Source organism: Paroedura picta, chromosome 14, assembly GCF_049243985.1.
Source record: "Paroedura picta isolate Pp20150507F chromosome 14, Ppicta_v3.0, whole genome shotgun sequence".
NCBI lineage: Eukaryota > Metazoa > Chordata > Lepidosauria > Squamata > Gekkonidae > Paroedura > Paroedura picta.
Window position 1 is genome coordinate 34,281,002 of NC_135382.1, and position 23,633 is coordinate 34,304,634.

Below are 23,633 nucleotides of genomic sequence, written 5' to 3' on the forward strand. Positions count from 1 at the left end.
TGCTTCAGTTCCCCATTCAGCCCTAACCCTTCATTGTATGACTTTGAGCCAGGCACATTCTTTCACAGGGCTGTTAGGAGGGAGAAATGCTGCACTAAGCTCCATGAAGGGATAAAAATGTGCTATTACATAAAATGCACATTCAGCAACATACTTATTACATAATATGTGTTTTGATAAAATCGTTAGACGTACAGGCAGACGGGTGGTTTGGTGAGACATTCCAAGGAGTGCAATTTGAAAATCCCACCCTGTGTGTTTCCTTCAAGCTCTCAGTGCCTTGAACAGACCAATTTACCTCTTCTCTCCCCCCATCACTCATTCACGTCCTCTGAGCGGTCCGTTATTTGTGGAGCACCTCAGTTCTCATCAGACCAGTTCTTTAGGGATGTCTTTGGCTAATGCACTTATTTTTCTTCCTTGCATGCTTTGTCTGTGGGTAGCCCAATCTTGCTGTTTTCATCACCCATACAGAGGCCAGCCAGCTAAGTTTATTATTAGATTCAGTGATAATAAATAACCCACCACAGCCCCCCTCCAATCACTCCCATGGCATCCTGCTATAGGAACATACCCGTTATGCAATGCACATAAGCATGCCAGTTCTATAACTACAGACTCCAGAAGCTTGATGCCTAAATCACACCATAAACATAAGACAAGGAAGGACTTTGTCCCTGGTTTTTTGGAAGCTGCTGCAGTCCAAATTCCAGTAGCCTGACCCAACAACCAATAATGTCAGAGTCCTTGGAATTAGGCCAGTTTTGTTCACCGCCTTAACCAAATACTCGGACAAGCTGCTCCGTAAATGAAACTTGCTCAAGATCAGGAAGAAGAACAGAATGCAGCTCTTGGGTTATTTAAGCCATCACACCACACAAGTTTGCAGTCAGTTTTGCTTCTTTGGGGTTGGGGACCTTGATCAGGTTTTGATCCACTGCCCATGGTGCTCTTTTGGAAGGGAAGGGGTGGAATGGGAGAGGCTTTGGAAAACTAATTTTACACTTAACTCTGCCCAGACCTGTCCCAGACTTCTGAAGTGTGCTACCAGGCCAGCCAAAATCTGTGCTCCATATCCAGAGGCCTACAAAAACAGGTGGATAGCGGACAAAGCTAAGAATAATGCTGTCATCCCAGCAGAAAGCCCTGCAGGGGGCATAAGGAGGCAAGCGCTCCCTCGGATATGCATGGCCCAGGCCACAGATTGCCTTAAAGGTAAGAACCAAAACCTTAAAACCTGATCTGGAAGCTAACTGGCAACCAATGCAGCCGCCTCAGCACAGGCTGGATATGGGTGCTCCAAGATGACCTCATAAGGACCCTAGCGGCCACATTTTTGAGCCCATTGAAATTTCTGGGTCAGTGATAAGGGCAGGCCTGTTTGACCAAGAACTCCGGGTCATTTATCACCCCCAAGCTTACTGCACATGGAGGAGCTTGAGATGGAGACCCCAGCACTTACCATCTGGATGCCAGAACGTGCTTAACTACCATCCTCTTCTCACAGATGAATCCATGGATCACCTGCACTCGCAGGTATTTTTAGCCTAAAAATGAAAACAAGCCTCTACATACACTTGCCTTAACTGCAAGTGCACTCTGAGCAGAACATAGCTCTGGTATCAGATCTTATTCTTTCACAGGTAATTAAGGACTGCTTTAGTAAACCACTGCAAGCCAGTCAGAAATAAAGATTTGTTCTCTTTCGAAACAACTCATTATCAATACAAAGTCATAAAAGCAATATAATTTAAACGAATAAGAAAAAAAAGGAGAAGCTGGTATCTGCACATCCTTTGAATATTCACCATTGTTTTTATACAAAAGGATTTAGGCTTTGGGTTTTCACAGATGGCTCGGCATCAGCTTAGAACCATCTTTATATTAACAATCCAAACTGCAAATTCAAGGGCTCTCCGGTCTTGTCACATCACCCTAAATCAAGTACCATAGCAGACAGAGCATTCATGTCTCTCATGTGGGGATGCTGAGCGAGTATTTCCTCAATCTTCGCCCTCTGCTCAGAGGTAGGGAATATCTTTTTCAAGGCTTCTTTTAAGTGGCTTGTTTCTGCAGCAGATCTCGGATGGGGGGGAACGGCTGTGCTAGGCAGGGGCGTTGGCTGGAAGAGGGAGAAGGAAGGTACGTAACTAGGTAACACGCCGTTTGCCGATGGTTCATTACTGCCGGGCTGTGTCAGGAAGTGCGGTTTCCCGGGAGGAGGAAGCCTTCCGCTTGCCAGGCCAGTATGTGATGGAACGCCCCTGAGGAACACAAGGAGACAAAATTAGGGATGAGGGTTGCAAGCCATACTGCTTCTAAACCCAACCTTTGCCTTTATAACTTTTTTTTTTTTACACAGTTGTTGTTGTTAGGTGCGAAGTCGTGTCCGACCCATCGCGACCCCATGGACAATGATCCTCCAGGCCTTCCTGTCCTCTACCATTCCCCAGAGTCCATTTAAGTTTGCTCCTACTGCTTCAGTGACTCCATCCAGCCACCTCATTCTGTGTCGTCCCCTTCTTTTACACAGTATAAAGAAGAAAAGGTAAAACATACACCCACACACCCTCCTCTGTTGTAGACCCTGGAGTCAAGGCTATGCTAATCGCCTCTTATGTCATCCCAAACTTGAGCAATTTGGCCAGCTGTGCTTTAACTGCTGGTATCTGATGATCAGGAAGTTACATCAAGTTTCAAAGTGCCAGAGTGTTTTCTTATTTAAATATCCTAGAACAGCAGTAGTCAACCTGTGGTCCCCCAGATGTTCATGGACTACAATTCCCATGAGCCCCTGCTAGGAAACGCTGGCAGGGGCTCATGGGAATTCTAGTCCATGAACATCTACAGGACCACAGGTTGACTATCCCTGTCCTAGAATGTTAACTGAAAAATCAATGTCAGGACTTTCTTCCCTTCAAATGCCACAAACCACTACAGCACAGCTGAAGCATGTGTAACTTTCAGATCAGGCGTCATCTTACAGAGAACGGATCTACCAAGGAGCACAGAGAGTTAACATCAATCATGCTGCGATGCCCAGTGACATAGATCCTGCTTATCTCCCCAGGTCAGACATCACCCAATTAGCTCTACGTGAAACTCCATCTCTGCTGTACCCTCATGACGCTACTGGATCTGTCACACGGGCGTGAAAACCACCACAGTTTAAACCTCAGAGGACATGACCGAAGCTTGCTTTGTTTATCTCAGAGTTCTGACCCAGTTTGACACACGCAAATGAACGTTGTGTGATGACATTGAGCCAGCTGTGAAAACGGAAGATAAAACACATCCTCCTGCAAAGCCACTGCCTTGTTCTGATCTTTTGGGGTTTTTGGTAACTTGCATAACTTTTCAACCCTGCAAAGGCCGTCGCAGTTACATTTAGCCTTGAAACACGTGGTCTGTCGTTTACAACAGTGGTTAAGAACAAAGAAACTTTTTATTGAAAGACGGGATGGGGGAGGAACCTCCCACAATACAGGAAAGAGAAACAACTGTAAGAGAACTGGGCATGCAGCAATAAACAACTATTAAAATGTAAACAACTCTGATAACACAACAAAATCAGAGTACAGTAGCACCTTTAAGACCAGCTATAGTCTGAGGAGGAGTGCTTGCTCTTGAAAGCTCACGCCTTGAATAAATCTTTGTTGGTCTTAAAGGTTCTACTGAACTCTGATTTTATAGTGCTACTTTAGACCAACACAGCTACTCATTTGAAACCAACTCTGATAACAGTTTTAAATGCAGTTACTTATTATCTTATATATTAAGGCTCCTACATACTGTATGATTCACCAGGTGAAGCGTGTTAAAAGTCCCAGCTTCAGTACAAGGAAATGCTATACCTGACACAGGGCTCATCTTGAAGGAAGATTTCCAATCCTGGTCCATTCCGGCCCATAGGATCATCAGGAACCATGAAGATGTCCCCAACAAAAGTGTACTGGAGCAACCTTAAATAAAGGAGAGGTTGGAGAAGGCAGAAGAATAGTAAGGAAAGCCGTCCTTAGATTAATGGTCTACACCAGGGGTAGTCAAACTGCGGCCCTCCAGATGTCCATGGACTACAATCCCCATGAGCCCCTGCCAGCAAACGCTGGCAGGGGCTCCTGGGAATTGTAGTCCATGGCCATCTGGAGGGCTGCGGTTTGACTACCCCTGTTCTTTTCTTTCCCCACCCTGCTCTCGGTCCTGGCTCCATCATTTAGGTGACTTTCCAAAACGTCATCAGTATCTCCTCCCTTCCGCCCCATCCTTGGGACCAAGAGTGAGCTCCATGAAAAGAGCGCTCAGGAGAGCTCTGATGAATGCTCGTTTTTGGCAACTCTTTCGAGCCATGTTCACTTCCCCTCCGACTGTTGCCGAAAGCCAAACCACCTACGAAGCTGTATTTTTCCTTTAAAAGGAACACGCCAACATCTCCGAACAATTAAAGCAGACTGAGGAACAATTAAGCCTCCCAAGGAAAGCTTGTTGGAGCCTGAGGCTGCAATTTGTTTACAGACTGGATTGAAGGATGTGGGGGGAAGACCACACACATGCTGACTGTATTCAGTGACTGGGAGTTTGTCATCAGGCCATTTGATCAATGCATACAGTAGGGAAGCTGACTGAAGAGTGGTGACTATCTCTCTTTGAGTGCATATTACTCATCTCTTTTACTTTGCACGGGGAAAAAAGCAGATAGGTCGGGAGGACATTTTTTAGTGGCAAAGTCCACACTCTCCTTTCTTTAGCTGCATTCCGCAAGCACATACATGATCCCTTTTGATAGTCTACCCTTAAATTAAGGGTGAATTAAAGTTTTTTTCTAAAACTAATGACACCCCCCCCCAAATACACACAACTAGCAAAGAAAAAGAAACAGAATTTACCTCCTTTGAATAATCTCTCTCCATGACGTCGATTCATCCACAAATTCTCTCAGATTATCGTTGGTAACAATCACCCCATTGGTTCTCTCAGCAAGATGGAGCAAAAACCTATAAGGGTTTTTAATTTAGGAGAGATGTATTCATTTGGATCCTGCTGTTCTCCCCTGTGGGGATCCAGAAGAGCTTCCAACCCTTGCCTAAGTGAAGCCTGCCCAAGATGCTGTAGGAGGCCAACTGCAGCCCTGTAAGGGAGAGTCCTGGGTGCGTGGCTCACCCGAAGCCACAAACCACATCTCGCAAGAAAGAGGCTGGTATGACTCCTAGGGCACAGCAAACCCTGTACAGTACTGGGCGGGTTTAAATTTAAGTGGGAACAAGTAGGACAGTTAGGGAGTTGTCCAAAGAGCCACACAACTTTCAAACTTGCTGTGAAATCTTAACTTAGGAAAGACAACAATGGATGAACTTTGGGATGTATTTTTATGCCCCCACAAAAGCAATAGTTTTGTGATGCTGCCGCTCATGCAAGGTCAATAGACACTACTGATAAAAGTTGAAGGGCTTATGCTCCAGCGCTATGTAACAAGAGGCATTTCCCTTGCCGTGTGGCTGATTCACATACATGCACATATTGTTCAACAGAGCCAAGTTTTGAAACATGGAGCTCAGTGCAAGAATGCATCTCCATGACACAGTTTTGAAGAGCTGCAGGACGCTAAAAATTTACTGAGTAAGCACCGGATCACATGGATCTATTCCACTAGCAGAAGTCCTTTCTTCAGGCAGAAGGAGCCTTCCCCGATGCAATCTTACATCGGGGAAAAACTTCTCCCACTGGAATAAAGCACAGTGGCAAGATCTAGCTATGACATGTAAACTGGCTGAAGCAGGGCAACCTATTTGTAGCTCCCAAACTGAGAACCCCTTCACCAAGAGGAGAACTGGGCTTCTCATTTCCCTCTCCAGCTACCAGCCGGAAGCCGTGAGACACGTAATTTGGTGATCCTTTACCTATCATCATGCGATGCAATCCTGGCTCCCAATACAACCCGTGCAGGGGTGAGGGCCAAAATGCCAACATCCTGGAGCTGGGTTAAGAAGTGCTGTTCTAGGTTAAAAGAGGAGGGAAAAAAAGAATAAAGCAGTACTCTTTAAAAGACGGCAGGTTTTTGGCTGTTCACAATGAATGAAACGTTAGGAAATACGGGAACAGGAATGTGGGAAACAGGCTCTTGCATGTCACTGTTCTTATTCCTTCTCATCGTAAATCTGATGTTTCCTGTACCTAACAGTTACGCAGTGGGCTTCTGAACACTAGGAACACATGTAACTCTTCGTATTTAACTGAGAGGAGATTTTCCTCCACCCCCAACACAAGCCAATGAAGAAGGAATATAACAGTGGCTTTCCAGTGGTCCAGGTTACAGATAAACAAGCCTGAACAAAACAGGAACACAGGGGGGCCTGCCGGAATTACCAGCTTTCCGCAGGGCCTGAAAGACGGAGCTCTTCCGCCAGCATACAGTTGAGGCCAAGGCAAAGCCCGGGTTCCATCTTGGATCCCTTAGATCCATCGGCCAGCTCCCTCTCTCGTTATGACCTGTGACTGAACTGGCGGGGGTTATAGGATTAGAACGCCATCGTTGTTATTATTGCCCGTCATATAATGGGAACTTATGGGGTTTTATTGTGATTTTAATGTTTTATTGTGAACCGCCGTGAGACCTCCTGGCGAACGGCAGTATACAAGTTTAAATAATAAATAAATAAATAAATAAGATCCCAAACAGCCCGCAATTCTCCCCGGGGAGGAAAAATCTGCTTTACATAGAAAGCAGAAAAAAACTGCTTCACATAAGAGAAGCCATGTTCGACCAGGCCAAAGGCCCATCCAGTCTAGACTAACCTCTGCTCCATATATTTATCCAAGCCGTTCTTAAAGCTATCTATGCTGGTAGCTGCCACCACTTCCTATTAGTTCTGGGTTTCAGAAATTAACGTTATGAAGCCACTGTTTTGCAGCACCCACCACCTCTCAGGATCCACGGCCAGATGAGAAGAAGAAGAGTTGGTTCTTATGTGCCGCTTTTCCCTACCCGAAGGAGGCTCAAAGCGGCTTACAGTCGCCTTCCCATTCCTCTCCCCACAACAGACACCCTGTGGGGTGGGTGAGGCTGAGAGAGCCCTGATATCACTGCTCGGTCAGAACAATTTTATCAGTGCCGTGGCGAGCCCAAGGCCACCCAGCTGGCTGCATGTGGGGGAGTGCAGAATCGAACCCGGCATGCCAGATTAGAAGTCCGCACTCCTAACCAGTACACCAAACTGAAGGCCCCCAGCGATCAGCAGTTTGTGTGCTACAGGGGGCAGGACACTTCCCAAATATGACGGCTACAGTCCCCCCCAGCTTGTCAGATTTCATTTTTGCAAATTACAGCTGTTTACATTAAACCCCAAAAGGTGACTTCCTGTCCACTGAAAGAAAGCATCTCTCCTAGTGGAACTGGCTTGAAGGATCGAACACATTCATTGGTGTCATCTTTTGGAAGATGGCGCCCTGCTGACAGGAAGTGCCCCATTCTTGGCCTTACCTGTGATAGAGGAATCTCGCCTCGTTCGCCACTGCGGAACAAACACCGTAATCTTTCGGTGGCCACGTTTCCAGAAATATTCAACTGCAATGGCAATCCCCCGACATGAGAAGAACTTGTTTAGACCATGACTGTAGAATAGGAGAACAAAGGGGGAACAAAGGGGGGGGGAGAACTGTAATGTTTGCTGATCTTTAATTGACAAGCAGCCAAAGGTGACAGGTTAATCAGTACAAGCAGCAGCAGAAGAGCTGGTCCTTATATGCCGCTTTTGGGGGAAGGGTGGGTTAAAATTTTTATTATTATAATAGAAGAAGAGTTGGTTTTTATATGCCCCTTTTCTCTGCGAGAACGAATCTCCTCTCCCCACAACAGACATCCTGTATAGAAGAAAAGTTGGTTCTTATATGCCACTTTTCTCTACCAGGAATCTCCAAGCAGCTTACAGTTGCTTCTTCTGTAAGCCACTTCAGCAAACCAATGTAGGATGACACAATATAGCAATATTGACATTGTGTTTTTCAGCAACCCTTTAGATCAGTGGTAGTCAAACTGCGCCTGTCCAGATGTCCATGGACTACAATTTCCATGAGTTTACTGGCAGGGGCTTATGGGAACTGTAGTCAATGGACATCTAGAGGGCCGCAGTTTGACTACCCCTGCTTTAGATTTTCTTGACAAGTTCCTCAAGAAGCAATGTCTGCAACCCTTTTCTTCTATTTTCGTCCTTTCTTTAAAAATTACAAATTTTGAAATGTCTGGCCAGGACAGACCAGCAATTTGTAGATAGTACACAGAGGTCACACTGGTACACTGGGAACAGCTAAAGAAAGCATTTGGGTCACAGAGGCTGCCTGCTGCATTCCTGCATGAGTCACTGTGCTCAGACAGCTTATGTTGTGGGGAGGGTAATTTCATCAGAACTTTGCAGCATGTCTAGATCAGCCAGTGAGCAACAATGCAGAGCTGCCTCTGTGACTCCACTGCCTATCTGCATGAGTCACTGCTCAGAAAAGCAGTTTAACTGAATCACAGGGGCTGATCTGTCAATAAACAACATAAGACTATCAGAAGAGCCCTGCTGGATCAGACCAGGGGCACATCTAGTCCAGCATCCCGCCTCACAGTGACCAACTGGTTCCTCTGGACAGCCAACAATAGGGCATACAGGCTGAGGCCTTCCCCTGATGTGGCCTTCTGGCTCTGGGATTCAAAGGTTTAGAGCAGGGGTTGTCAAACTGCGGCCCTCCAGATGTCCATGGACTACAATCCCCATGAGCCCCTGCCAGCGAATGCTGGCAGGGGCTTCTGGGAATTGTAGTCCATGGACATCTGGAGAGCCGCAGTTTGACTACCCCTGGTGTAGAGACAGAGACGACAGATTTATAGTCAAACTTTAATTTCGGAGAGGGGGAAAGTCTGTTGTGATTGTTGAAATTCCGGGAAGCTAGAAATCTTTACGTTTATTCTATGAAAGTTTAAGGGACGAAAGTTTAAATGGCAAAGTTCCCTCACCCCTGCGACAAGATTCACAGTCTGATTTCTCCCTTGTGTAACATGTAGATACTCTTTTGTACATCTGTACCCCAGACTAAGTTTCTCCACACTTGTGGAAGGTTCGTACCCCTCTCTGTACCAGGCTGGGCACTGTGCTGCTAACTATCCCCAAATCAAGAAATTTGCACTCGCCAAGGAAAAATCAAATAATTTCTGCATACTTTTTTCTTAATCATCCCCGGCCGCCCTGTGTGACTACACACTTTGGCCAGCTTTATACGCTGAGTGATATGTAGCAGGTTTTGCAAAAGCCCAAGAAACCTTTTTGAAGGCTACACACTTCCCTCAACAAGGATAATTACAGACGGCAGTCGGTTATTACTGGGCGTCACCAATTTGCATAGCTTTCCCCGTCAGTTCTAGTTTGGGGGGAAATCTGCCTGGAATTTAAGATGAATCACAATATGGACTTTCATTTTGCATCACTGTTTTCTGAAGAATGAGGAAACCATTGACATTTTTACTATGCTTTTGTTCACATTACAGCCACCGACTGCATGGTCAACCACAGGTTTGGCCACTAAGAAGACGTCCAGTGGGGCAGAAGAGTTGACAATTCAAAGCATGAACTAAGGAAATCCCACAATGTTGGCTGCTTATTTTACACAGACAAATGGGACGTGCAAATAAATAACTTCCATTTACGGCTACAATGTGGACCACGCTCTAATCCCGCAATGTTATTGTTCACAAACGAAGAGACCCTACATATCATGCAGCAGGGTAACTATGCTGCCCACCCCCCCAAAAGCAGGCACAGCAGGCACGGGCATTGTTTCTCATGTGCAGAGACAGTTAAAATGAAATGAGGTTGCTCAACAGCACAAGTGCATGCTTGTGCAACTTCCATTTGTTTCGACAGCAGCTGAACAGTGTCCAAAATGTGGAGCGGATTCTGCCCTATCATTAAAGGTTCTTATTTACACTTTGGAGCAAGAGGGGGGGGGGAAGAGTTCCTGCTAATTATAAATAAGCCTTAAATAACTGTTTTAAAATGCAGAGGTTTTTAATGTTTAAAAAAATGGGGCAACAGAAAGGATAAATATATCTCAGTGGTATTAAGGTGCTGAGCAGTGACTAACAAAGCTGGATCTGTGAAGAAGCAATCAGCTGTCACAGGTAAAGCCTGCCCTGACCTGGCCCCCTCCCCTGTGCCAATTTTAGAAGCAACAACAGGTTATACAAATAATGGTTTGGTACAGGCCACCAAGACAGAAGCTGCAGGAGCAGCGGCGGTTACTCTCTTTGGCTGACAATTTCCGGTATTTTGGAAGGCCCAGGATCGGCAGAGGCTCTCTCTTCCTCCCCGCCCCCTCCCTGATTTATCATTTTCACTTTGTATGCAGTCATGCCAAAGCTAGCACAAGAGAACATGCATGTTGCTAGCCCAGCGACTTCCTAAGAGGCCCTGACAAAGCAGGCCAAAGACTTGAAACTGGAGGCCAGGGGTAGGTCTCAGATACATCTAAGGCCCGTATCATTTGGGACCACTGAAATATTTAATGACCTATGGGATTGACCAGTGGGCAGAGGGAATGCCACAGAAAGCACCATGAACAAGTCAGGTATGTGTGCGTCCATGGCAGTGCCAGGATCAGTTTGCTAAGGAGAAGCCGAATTAGATGCTGCACTCAGCGAGGCAATCAAATTCCTTCCCCCAAAAAGTTTTTGGGAAAAGGCAACTGAGCTGTGCTTGAGCTGCCACTGTGAACTTTTCAGGCACCTCGCGCCTGGTACATCAAACCTGGTGTGCTCATGTGACTGGCCACACAAGGTGGCTGACACAGGCAATTCTTCAAGCTTGTCATCTCCACCTTATCACCCGTGGATCTTACTCATCCCCAGAGAACACCGAAAAAGTCTTGCTGTCTCAAACTTGGGTGAGAATAAAGACGGCACCTTAAGGTTTGTATATTTCTCACTATCCTCACCCCGACACTCCAAATGTCCGCGCTTTGGGGTAATCCCCCTTCTTGCCCCAGTTTGGCTCTGAACCGCCCTGAAAATTGAGAAAAGAAAGAAAGAAAAAAAAAGCCCCAAGCTCATACTCACGAGATAGCTATGTTGCTACCGTCGATTATGATATGCTTCAAGTGTGCTTTGCCTGGCTCATTTTTCAGTTCCAGCTTGTAGGGCATTTTTAGCGATTCCAGAAACCGCTGAATGCCGGTGACCGAAGGGTCACTACGATGACTGTACGAAACCCCCGGCCTGCTTTCTGGATGAGGAGCGCAATGTTCGGGTGGATTCGCTTTTTGGGAAGGGAGCTGCCTGGCTCTGGGCTGCAAAGGGCTGCACCAGCCCTGCTGATCGTGCTTCATGGCTGACTGATCAGCACATGTCTGAGCTGCCGCAGTTTCCTTCTGAATGGGCTGGCGCGAGGTCTCCCCGGTCCCTCTTGCTACCAAGCCGGTATCTTTAGGTTTCCTCTCTTTTGTCCATCCCTGAGACTTGTCACGTGCAGTCACATGACCATCGATTTCTAGCACACTTTTCTGGGATGCGTGGGATGGCTCAGGACAATGATTCAGGCCTCCGTGACTGCGGTGATCTTTGTGCGCTGGAGTTTTGTTCTCACTGCCTGGCAAAGGCGGTTTGCGTTCAGTCTTGTGCTGGGCCCCTGGGCAAGGGACCACATTGAGTTTGCCATTTTTGGGCTCTTCTGAATTATGGCCCAAGTTACAGTGGCGGTTATTGCTGGGACTGCCTTTGCCTTTTGCAGCTTGTGTCCCCATGGCCTGAATACCCTGCTCTTCCTCTTTAGAGGACTTATTACTCTCTTTGACAATTTCCTCCAGGAGCAGAAGGGGCTCGGCCAGCTGTCCGTGCTCGCCGATCACTTTCTCTACAATGTGCTGCGAGTAGCCCATGCTTTTGAAAAAGTTGACCAGAATCTTGTATTCCATTTCCTCGCTGATCTCGTCGCCTTCTTTAGGGGACGAGCTCGGCTCCGCTGACTTGTCGCATATGTTGGCCGCCAGGTTGACCACCATCACATCCCTGGGCGAACCACCCACCGTCCATTTGCTCTCCTGGTTGTTTTCCAAGGAAAACTGTTTCTTGGGAAGCCTCTCCTCAGATTCAGAGGACCTTCTTTTGCAAGACTGCCTGTCTTTGCTCACAGACGTCTCCAGTGAAGACAGACCATTTATGGGTACAAAATGCTTTTCTGGGCTTTGTGGAAAGACCGTGTCCATCCGCTTTGTCAGCTCAGTGACCGGAGTGCCTGCGTTGTTCCGCGCTTCCTCCTGTCTGGTCCCAAAATTACTGCTCGTTGTACACTGTTCCGAAGTTTCATTCGGGAGCAATTCTGGCACCCCGTCAGCCTCAGTGAGGTCTATGATCTTGTCCTCCACTCGGCAAGTCTTGTCCTGAGCAAGGTTGAGGAGTTCTCTTTTCAGCGAGCTAGGCAAGATCAACAAGTCCATTGTATACTTATCTGCACGGGCCTCGACAAGGTGTTTGAACTGCTTCTTGACTTCCGACTCTTGGCTGTTCAGGAGGTTGTCATTTTTCCTGAAGAGGCTCACCAACTGCTGGATGTGGCTCCTGGCCATGACCACAGGCTCGGCGCTGCCTTTGATATGCAGCATCCCTACCTCTGCGACGCTGATATCGGCGCAGGTATCCTGAATGAGGCAATTCAGGAAGAGGCTCTGGGCGCCAACAAATATACAATGCATATCCTTGGGATAATACTCCCTCTCTTCCAATTCGGGCTCGCAAATTCCTTTAATGTATTCCTACAACAAAGGAAAGAAAAATTAGATCACGCCACGTTTGACAATTCAACAGTTGCAGCACAGTTTGCTTCCCCCTCTTGAGATGCACAATACTCATGGGGAAAAAAACCTCTCCATGTGATCACAAAACTGCAAGGGTGGAAAAATGATTTTAGACAGTGATATTCCACAGGAGGGGTCATTGCCCATCACTGAGTTACGCGTGCAGCACCATTCTGATTCTCTTTGCTGTTAAGCTATAAAAGCCAAGTGAGGTCAGGATTACTGTAAAGTTGACAACAAGGAAGAGGATGTTGGAGACAGCCTTTCCCCCCTGCTTCTTTGTTTAATTTGGCCAGGTAAAATAAATTCTGCAAAGCTGATCCTGATAATCTGGAGAGGAGACGCATGTTTGTGTGGGTGAAGTTCCCCTGGCAAAACCCACACCAGACCAATAACTAGAGACCGTTGCCTTCCACCACGCAATGGGCTTCACCACTGCTGATGCAACAAAACCCCATTTGCTGCCCCCTCCCAAACAGCATGAAAAGGACAACCTTCAGCAACCTTCTGCATGAATGCAGATGTGCGGCAAAGAAATAGGATGATCCCTATCTTCAGCTGGGAATCCTCACTTTGGCTGTTATGCTGTGACCTCAAGAGTTAGTCCTATGATCCAGTCCCACACCCACCATTGTGAGTAGCAGAACAGCCTGCTCCTATCCAGCCTAGCCAATGGGATTGTGAGGTCATTCTATTCAGGGGCACCCCACCAGCACTTGCAGCTGGGAGATGTCCTAGCAAAAGCTACCTACCCTGGCTGGATGGGTCATGTAGGGGAGCAGTATGGGGGACATCATGATATACAGGCTCCCACTGATTCCCCCCCCCCCCCATACTGAGCAGAACAGAACTGCGGCAATTTTATAATGGGCAAGATCCTGTGCAGCTCCCGGCTACTTCTGAGCAGGGATTCCTGTGTTAATGAGCGGCTGATCATGCACATGGCTTAGAGCAGGGGTAGTCAAACTGCGGCCCTCCAGATGCCCATGGACTACAATTCCCATGAGCCCCTGACAGCATTTGACTTATTTTCATAGAATCATAGAATCACAGAGTTGGAAGGGACCTCCTGGGTCATCTAGTCCAACCCCCTGCACTATGCAGGACACTCACAACCCTATCGCTCATCCACCGTAACCTGCCTTCCACCCCGTTTCCTGAGGCCCAGGGCATGGATGAGGTTTTAAGGATTATCGCAAGCCACCTTGAACCACAAAGAAAAGGTGGGCCATAAATGTTTTAATAAATAAATGAACAACCCCCGCTGAAAGTGGGCCCTGATTCACAAAAGCTTAATGTGTAATGAAAAACAAGACTCCTGTTTTATCTGCTGCAGACTAAACACAGCTATCCGTCTGGGATTTTATTTTCAGCTGGCACATATTACAGAAAACCACATAAACAGAATGCATCTGGGACAGTGAGAATCCCTAGACTTACCAGGAGGCAATGGGGGAGGGGGAAGGGGTTACTGCCATTGGACTCCTCCCACCTATAAAGGACGCTTCCACCTGACCAACTTATTGGCAAGACCTCCAAGTGGCAACTGGGCCAGACCAAGTCAGTGGATTGTAGCTGATGGTGGGGAGCAGCTGAGGAAGCACATGCAACTGACCCCTGTGTTTTTTAAATGGCCCACAACGAATGCTAGCTGGACATCCCTGACTAATCTATTGCCAGAACGCTCCTTCCTTCTTGGTTTTGAGGCCCCTGTCGACACTTGGGACCTGGTAGTAGGAGGACCGGCCAAGAGAGTGGTGGGCCTCAGCAACCCAATTTCATAAATGTAAAAATGGGGCTCAGAGCATTGTGATCTTCAAGAGCAGAACACTTCTACACCTAGATAGATTCAAGTGGGTCACCATGTTGATCTGAAGCAGCACAAGAAAAACTGAGTCCAATAGAACCTTTAAGACCAACAAAGACTGATTCAAGGTGTGAGCTTTTGTGTGCAGGCACACTTCCTCAGACAAGCTCACGCCTTGAATCTATCTTTGTTGGTCTTAAAAGTGTTGTTGGACTCAGTTTTTGTTGTACTTCTACACCAAGCTCACTTGCATACAAGAGGAGCACAGAACCCGTTCACGACAATTTTCTTGGTTTTTCCTAGTTCGTTTAGCATCTGCTGTGGGAGAGGAAAGTTTCCAAGCCACTGGCCCGTAATGCACCTCCATGTCTGTCTGCCTTGAGCCTTTCCTCTTTTATTAGCTTTTCCTCTTTTATATGCCTGTGGGACCGCAGGTCTACCGAGAAATGAGCAAGTTGGTTTTCTCTAGGGCATTTCCATTCAGGAACTTAACGGTCCCACACACGCAACCTCCAGCAGCACACAACATCCTCCTGCAAACCATTTTGCATTACAAGCCCTTAGTTCATTAGAACTGGGGCTGAGGTTTCATGGAGATGGCCAAGCTGCATCTGGGCCACACTGCTTGAGCCTGTGGGGCTGGGGCTCAATGGGACATATTGCCTGCCTGTGCAAAGTGGGAAAGCACCATGCATGCAGAGAGTGAGCATGGCAAGGCGAGGACTGTGGCCTGCTCAAAAATGGAAACGTTGAGCATTGCCCCCGGGAGAAGAATGGTCAATAGAAACGATGGAGTCGCCAGAGAGGGCCAAGACTTGCTTCTTCCATTAGAGAAAAGACAACGCCTACGCTTGCTGCTAATTGGAAACCTGTTATAGACTTTTTTTGCATGATATGAACAAAAACAAGATGGAGCATGGGGGGGGGGGAATATGAGTTTTCGCATTAAGGATTCTTATGGCCACTGGGACATATTGGTTGCCTTCCAAAAAATAAAAACGTTTAAATTGAACTGAGGAACACTTAGCTAAATTCAAAGAGCGGTCACGGTGGATAGACCATTTAAGGTTATAATTAAATGGAATGCCTAAGTCGCTAAAAGTTTTGACTTGAGCAATTGTCTTGCTACTCAACATCCATTTTACTCTGTTTTAGTTTATACTATTAGCCTATTTCACCCTATTATATTTTTACCCTGCTTGGCTGTATTTGCCTCTTATTGTTTTATGCCAATAAAGGTTTATTGTTATTATTATTAAAAAGAGGGGTTTCATTAAGTTTATGTAACCCTGGTGTAACTAATAAGTAATTTGATTCATATCCATCAGAGATAAAAAGGGAGGCCTTACAAGTGTTGGAAACGGTCCAGTGGACGAAGCATTCCCTCCTCATTAAGAGGCAGATCTGGGATGCTGATTATACAGCAGAAAGCACAGAGCCCTGGTCGGCAGCTAGCTTTCTTGGAAGGCTGCTTTGAGAAATGAAGGAGGGATGGTGGCTGATACCGTAAGCTCTACCCAACCCCCATAGCAATCTTGAACTTTTCCAAGCAGATCCTTCTCTTAAAAGGTATTGGGCAGGGGAGGCAGCCTGCAGAAGGGTTTGGGACACACATAAAAGACTACCATGCCCTTAAGTAGCTCCCAGTTTAAGCCTTCTTCCTGCAGACAGCATGTTCTCCTTCTCTCAGGTTGGCAGCTGCAGCGAGGGAATAGCCTGCACTCTGTAAAACCGACAGATTTGGCTGCATGAGTTCACCATTGCCATAAATGTGACTTTGGCTCTACAGAAAATAATTGATGATAGGGCAAACTCCTAGAAGTGACAGACCAGAAAGTCTGGAGTGAAAAGGGGCTTTTCTTTCAAGGAAAACCAGGTGGTGAAAAGAAAGGGACACAACCAAGGCAATGCAGATTTCAACACTTCTACAAGCCTTTTAAAAAAAACGAAGAAAAAAGAGATGCATTCATCTCAGGATGTATATCCCATTTCTATTTACATTTTGTCGAAATAAGGTCCCCTAGACTGGTAAGGATCTAAACAGCTGAGCTGTGGGCTTCCAAAAGCAAGCACTAACACCCCCCCCCCCTCAAAAATTGTTTCTCCTTAACGGGACACTCCTGCTTGGGTCATCTCCAAAGCTGCTTGGGCACAGCAGCAGTGCGTAGGAACATGATCCGGAAACATGAGAAAAGAGAATTCCACTTCGTATTGCTTGGTGTTGCAGCAAGGGAGAACGGTCATGTGGATATTCTCACAAATGTCAAAGCACCAAAGAGGTAGCCTTCTGTCGCTGAAGCAATATTTTAATTGCAACATACTGGTTTTACCCCTAAATATAAATCAGCAGATTTCCGAGTAATAAAACCATGGTTGGGCAATATGCAATAGTAAAATAAAAAGTCATATGCTTCCGAAGGCTGGGTGCCGGAACAGGCACAAGAACAGCAAGGAGGGTGTTCACCTGAGAGATTTCCAGTGTTGTGTTACTAAGGGCTTCAGGGTTGCCTTAATTCTGGAGAATTCCCTTTTACAGCAGAGATTAAACTACCCTGGAGCTGAATTCCCTTTGACCGCTGATGAACTCAGATCTCACTTAAAAATAAAAGTGCTTTATTTAAAAAAGCACTGTGCTTTTTAATACTGAGAGCCAGCTTGGTGTACACCAGGCATGGCTCCCCATGAGCCCCTGCCAGCACTATGAGTAGGCAACTGTAAACCAGTTTGGGACACATGAGACCTTCCAGGTGACCTTGGGCCAGTCATAGTTTTCTCAGAGCTCTCTCAGCTCCACCTACCTCACAGGGTGTCTGTTGTGGGGAGAGGAAGGGAAGACGATTGCAAGCCGCTTTGAGTCTCCTTCAGGCAGTAAAAAGCACGGTACAAAAAAACAGCTCTTCTTCTTAATTGTAAGCTGCCTCAAGCAGGACTTGCAAGAGGAAGCATAGAAATGTTATCTTGAAAGGTGAAGAGTCAATGTGATGTGCCCATGTGTGCTTCACACATGTACAACCGGTAGCCCCCTGACCCCCATCAAGTCATTGCACACTATGTCAAATGGCTCTTACAGGCTGATCCTTTCCCTGACACAGAATATGGCTGAGTTTCTACCTGGAATGTCCTCAAGAACAGCACAAATGCTGGCTGCGTGTGAGGGAGCGGGGAATCAAACCCGGCACTCCTCACCGCTACACCAAGCTGGTAACTCCTTTCCAGACAACCCCTCATAGAATCTGTCAGGCGAAACCTTCCTGAGTCCTCCTGCCAAGGGTTACTGTGGATCATGTCTAACCAGCTCCATATCGCAGGTGTTCCTGACTGAGCTCTTGCAGCCCACAAGCCTCTTATCTTCAAGGCCAAAATGTGGAATGGGCTAATTGGCTCTGTGTGAGAACTGGTGAGCAGCAAGGTGGGAGGGGGAGAATCAAGAGTGGTGAGATCATTCATTAGGGAGTCCGAAAGTCTGGCTTGGGGATTTGGAGGACCAAAGACCGAACTGACGGGCAGTGTGGAGGAACGCCTGAGGAGAGGCCTGCATTTTCATGATAGCAGGATCGTGCCACCTAAAGCATTTCCTCATTGTGTTAGACAAGTTAGTCTTTCTTGTTTTCTGAACTGCCTGATTTCTCAAAGATCTTTTACCTATTTTAATGGATATTCTTTAATCTGTTCAAATAAACTTCACATATAATTTTACTAGAGTCTGTGTGTTGTACACACTTGCCCTGGACCCAGCCTGAGACTCCATAAAGATAAACAAGTTTACTTGAAAAGAAACCAGTTTACCCATATCATGGGTACAGGTGTCCCACCTGGGTAGAAGTTACCCACTTATATACTGTGCGGTAAATGGCACACAGGCTCTTCACAATGTCTCTCTCTTTTTAACACATAAACATCTCAAAACATACAAACATCCTTGCATTTAAGGAAAAGTTCAACCAAAAGAATTTAGTTCCATATATGAATAATTTGCAAACAGAATATTGACCTGGTACGTTAAAATTACCCCAGCTGGCACCTACAAACCCTCTCTCCCCAGTTTCGGTCAACCTGCCTTTGTTTTGTCATTATTTCCAGGACCTTCAAGTGGCCACGAATGGTCCTCATGACCGACTGGCCAGTCTTGCCTCTACCTCCATGAAGCTTCTAGGTTAAAGTAAGCCAAGTAAATCAGTCATGTAGACTACGGGTCAGGAAAGGTAGCATCAAGGCCCTCTGTTTTTCTGCTGTCAACTCTCACAAGTCGAAAGTTGTATAAAGAGCAATCTAAGGGTCAAACTGAAGGAAATGTCAGGATGTCTTCAGCATGGCCTGCTAGACTTCAACCTGCCCCCCATGGGCTCCTGTCTGTCCTTTCTGAACCTAAGTAGCCTGTGTGTTTTTTCCCCAAACGGGAAACAGAAGCTTTGGTGTGGCCTTGAAGTTGAGCAAGTGGCACTGTGGGAAAGAATTTTCCCCCCTGCAGCCTGTCCAACTGGGGATTCCCATCGCTCCGATTTAGCAATTTTAAAAGTGTGTTGGAGAACCGGTCATGTCTCTCCTATTATCCTGTCGCATTTAGTTCTCCATAGCCCACCTGGGCAGGACAGACACTGACTCAGATCTCTCCCGCACTACTTTTGGAAATCTCTTCCTCCTCCTCCCTTTATATACTTCATGTAAATGTTTGTGCAATGCAAGAAGGCAAACAAATACTCAGCAGTGGAAATACCTTGAGTGCACAGAACAGTGGCTGCCATGGTCTAATCCAGGCTTTCTCAAGCAGGGTTTCGTGAAACCCTGGGGTTTCTTGATGGCCATGGAAGGGTTTCCCCAATGGGGTGGGAATGGGAGGGGCCCTTGGTGTAGTGGTGTGGACCTGTAATCTGGTGAGTAAGATTCGATTCTGCATTCCCCCACATGCAACCAGCTGGGTGATCTTGGGCTTGCCAAGGCGCTGATTAAGCTGTTCTGACTGAGCAGTGATATCAGCACTCTCAGCCTCACCCACCTCACAGGGTGTCTGTTGTAGGGAGAGGAAAGGGAAGGTGAATGGAAGCCACCTTGAGACTTCTTCAGGTAGAGAAAAGCGGCACAGAAGAACCAACTCTTCTTCTTCTATTCTTCCCAACAATATTCTGCATGATTGTGCCAATTCTGGGCTTTCTTGAAGCCTGAAGAATGTGTATAATAAATCATTATTGCTACATCGCAAGCGGAGGGTGATCCTGACTCTGAAAGGCTTCTTCTGAACCAACAGTCCCCACCTACTTTGAGCCAGGGGTCACCTTTGGAAGTCTGACACAGGGCGGTAGGTTCAGCTAGGAAACAGTTGCCACAAGGGGGGAAGCCGGCCACAAAATGGGTGCCACAGCTGACCTCAGTCACACGGTGAAGATCTTCATGCTGTGGTGGCAGCTGCTGCTAAAGCAACATTAAACAAAAATCTGCACAGCTGATCACATCTCCAGGGGTTCACTAGAAGGCTAGCTGGACAAAAGTCTGCATTTGCTCCCTCTACTCTGGGCAAACACTTCACGGGCAGCAAGAAAAGTGCCATGGTGCCCATGGGCATGGGGGAATCTCTGCTCTAAACTCTCAACCAAGCAGGCTGTAGTTCTATCACAGCTAGCCAGAGGCACATGAGCCTACAGATCTCCTGAGGCCATGCTGAAAAAAGAGGAAGAAAAGATGCCAGCTAAGAAAGACCTCAAAATTGGGCATTAGTAACTTGGGATGATGACTCCTCTAAGAATCGAGATGAGTCTAGGATGAACTGCTTTGATCAGTGGCACTTTAACAGACAGCGGGAGAGAGAAAGAAACCCCCCAGCTTACCATTCCATAAGCCTGGCAAGGGACTGTCTCTTGGGTCCCCTGTCCCTAAAACTCACCTTGACAACAGTCATTTCTGTATTCAGTTGCTTTCATTTTCCTTAAAGTGCTTGTCCTTTTCACTCAGCCCAAGGTATGGTGGCCTACACTACTGTTTCCTTTTTTTTACATATTTGTTTTTTAAAAGACAGAGAGAAACTCAAGCAAAATGAAAGGGAAAATACTGACAGGATGGATAGACTGAAATGTAAGCTGAACTGACCAGAAAATATTAAAGGTACAGATTTTAGGTCCTAGCTGCAGCCAAACAAGCATCTTAATAAAAATGTTCCTTGGGTAGGAATAATGATTACTATGCAGAACAGAAAGTAGTTGATACTGCTTGAAATACTTTATACATATAATTTTATTTATGTTGTTATCATTGTGTCTTGGGTATTTTTTTAAATTATGCCTAACATTGCAGTGTTTATAGACCTGGCAATCTATTTTTGAGTTGCTGTCAACATGAGATTCAGTTATTTGCTTAAATCCATTAGGAGTTGTTTTGAGTAGCTTGTTGTCTGGACAAGGCAGTTGCCAAGGTAGTCTTATCTTTGTTCCGTTACAAGGTCCAGATGTTAATAAACAATAAATGCTTCTGAAAGAAGTTTCTCTTTCTCTTACTGGCTTATTGAATCGCTACATCCTGTCTTCAACAGCAAAACACAGGCCTTATTTTTGTCTCCGTCACGCACATGCATAGCTTTCAAGTCTTTTCTTCACTGCGCTGTTGTGAGAATAAAAAGCTGGGGATCACACACCACACCCTGAATGCCTCCGGAGAAGGGCAAGATAAAAATGCGAGAGAGGCTTAAGAATCACAGAAGACACTCAGGCACAAAAAAGCCAGCAGGGTGTAACTGTTAATGATCCTCTAGGTCTGCAATGACCCATGTTTAGATCCCCACATAGCCCCAAAGTACATCAGCACTCAGCTGAAGCCACTTTGGAGGATTGTTGTGAGGATAAAGCAGAAGAGGGGGGAATGTACATGCCATAACAATAGCCATAAAAGACAAGGCACACCCCCCATTGCATAACAGCAACAACAAAAAGGAGTCTTAAGGGACTTGAAAGCTCGCTGTGGCCACATTCTGTGGTTGGCAGTGCACTTCAGTGTGTGCGGATTATCTTTCACTTAGCAGACACATTAGACACCTAGTTATGAAGTTAAAGCACACAGGCGTGGATTTGTGTGAGTAAATGCAAACAAAAAACAGTTTTATGCCCATAGGTAGATTTGAATAAATGTAAAACGTCACAGGTGCATGTTTGTATATATACAATTTCGTACACGTATGCTGTGGTAGAATACCTACAAATCTACAACAACACCCACAATGCAATGTGTACGTGTTGTACAGTGTGAACACAGTTTTATTCAAGATATAAGCTCTTGTGCGCATGTCCACTTCTACTGTGAACATGTAGCAGAATGGTGAGCCCATGCAAAAACCAACTCTTCTTCTCTATCTATCTATCTATCTATCTATCTATCTATCTATCTATCTATCTATCTATCTATCTATCTATCTATCTATCTATCTATCTATCTATCTACGTCCACCTACCCACCTACCTACGCATACCTACCTATGCATCGACCTACCCAGCTACGTACATGTCTCTACCTATGTATCTGCCGACCTATATGTACCTACCCACCTACCTACAGATCTCTACCTATACATAGACCTACCCACCTATGTATCTACCAGCTTATCTCTATGTACCTACCCACCTACCTACCCACCTCTACCTATACATCGACCTACCCACCTATGTATCTACCAGCCTATCTCTATGTACCTACCCAACTACCTACACATCTCTACCTATACATCGACCTATCTAGCCACCTATGTATACATTTCTACCTACACATCTACCCACCCACCTCGGCCTATCGCCCTCCCTTCGCATCTCTACCTATCTAGCTACCTACCTACCTCCCCCCCGCCCCCATCTCCACCTGTGCCGTTGCTTGGCGGTCTCCCTGCCCCCCCCCCCCCGTTTACCTTGGCGCTGCGCACGCTCTCGCGGTCGCCGAAGAGGCTGAGCCAGATGCGTCGCTCGTCCCGCGGCGTCCAGGCGGCTCCCCCTCCGCCTCCGCCGGGCTCCCGCAGCACGGCCAGGCGCACCCCGAAGAGGCGCTCGACGCCGCCGCGGCTGCGCTCCAGGAAGCCGCCTTGCTCCGCGGGGGCCGTGAACTCGTCCAGCACCGGCCGCGGCCCGCCCGCCCTCGCGTTGCTGCTGCTGCTGCTGCTGCTGCAATGGCCGAAGGCCGCCATCAGCGGAGCGGCGCCGACGCCCCCGGGCACGGGCTCTGGCGCTGGGCCTGGCGGCGGCAGCAGCTCCTCCGGCCGCCCCCGCTGCCGCCCATCGCGCGGCGGCCCTCAGGAGCCGAGACAACAACCGCCGGGAAACTCCCCCCGCACACCCCGGAAGCGCCGGCCGCGTCACTATGCAACGCCGCCGACGTCACCATGAGGCGCCCGCGTGACGCAACAGCCGGCCGCCGCCAGCCAGCGGACCAAAGGGCTACGGTCGCGCTAGGGCCCGCCTCGCACTTCCGGTTGCCTGTCCTGCGCTGGAGGGTGGGGGCCTACTCTGCGGGGGGTTGAATGAGATTAAGGCCGGGTGGGAGTTAGGGAATGCCTGGGATTATAGTCCACCTCCAGGCAACAGGGATCTCTGGAAGAGGTGGCTGCTCTGGAGGGTGGACTCCATAGCGTTATGCCCCCCCACTGAGGTCTCTCCCCATCCCAAATTGTGCCCTTTCCTGTTGTCTGCTGCAGCGTGGGGCATATATTGTTGGCCATATCTTGTTCTCGCTGCGTTGTTGACTGCCTTTGTAAGGATAGAGTCAAATGGGTGGCTGTTTTGGTCTGAAGGAGCACAATCAAATCAGGGTCCAGTAGCACCTTTAAGACCCACAAAGATTTATTCAAGGTGTGAGCTTTCGAGGGCAAGCACTCATAGTCTGAGGAAGAGGGCTTGCCCTCAAAAGCTCACGCCTTGAATAAATCTTTGTTGGTCTTAAAGGTGCTGCTGGACTCTGATTTGATTGTGCCTCTGTAATGCCACTTTTAGGCATTGTAAACATAGGAAGTATCTAATGCTTACGCCTTGGTTCAGATTTCTGTGGTCTC

The 23,633-nt window shown here is 47.1% G+C and overlaps 1 protein-coding gene across 1 annotated transcript; it reads right to left on the bottom strand.

Annotated features, from left to right (window-relative positions):
- Positions 1-1,681: 1,681 nt before the first annotated feature.
- Positions 1,682-22,941, bottom strand: N4BP1 (NEDD4 binding protein 1). Its single transcript, XM_077309869.1, has 7 exons — positions 22,500-22,941; positions 11,084-12,774; positions 7,475-7,605; positions 5,895-5,991; positions 4,884-4,991; positions 3,855-3,962; positions 1,682-2,264 (listed from the first exon to the last, which is right to left on the bottom strand). The coding sequence occupies exons 1-7, from the start codon at positions 22,770-22,772 to the stop codon at positions 1,931-1,933; spliced, it is 2,742 nt and encodes a 913-aa protein (XP_077165984.1). The 5' UTR covers positions 22,773-22,941; the 3' UTR covers positions 1,682-1,930.
- Between the last annotated feature and the right edge of the window lie 692 nt (positions 22,942-23,633).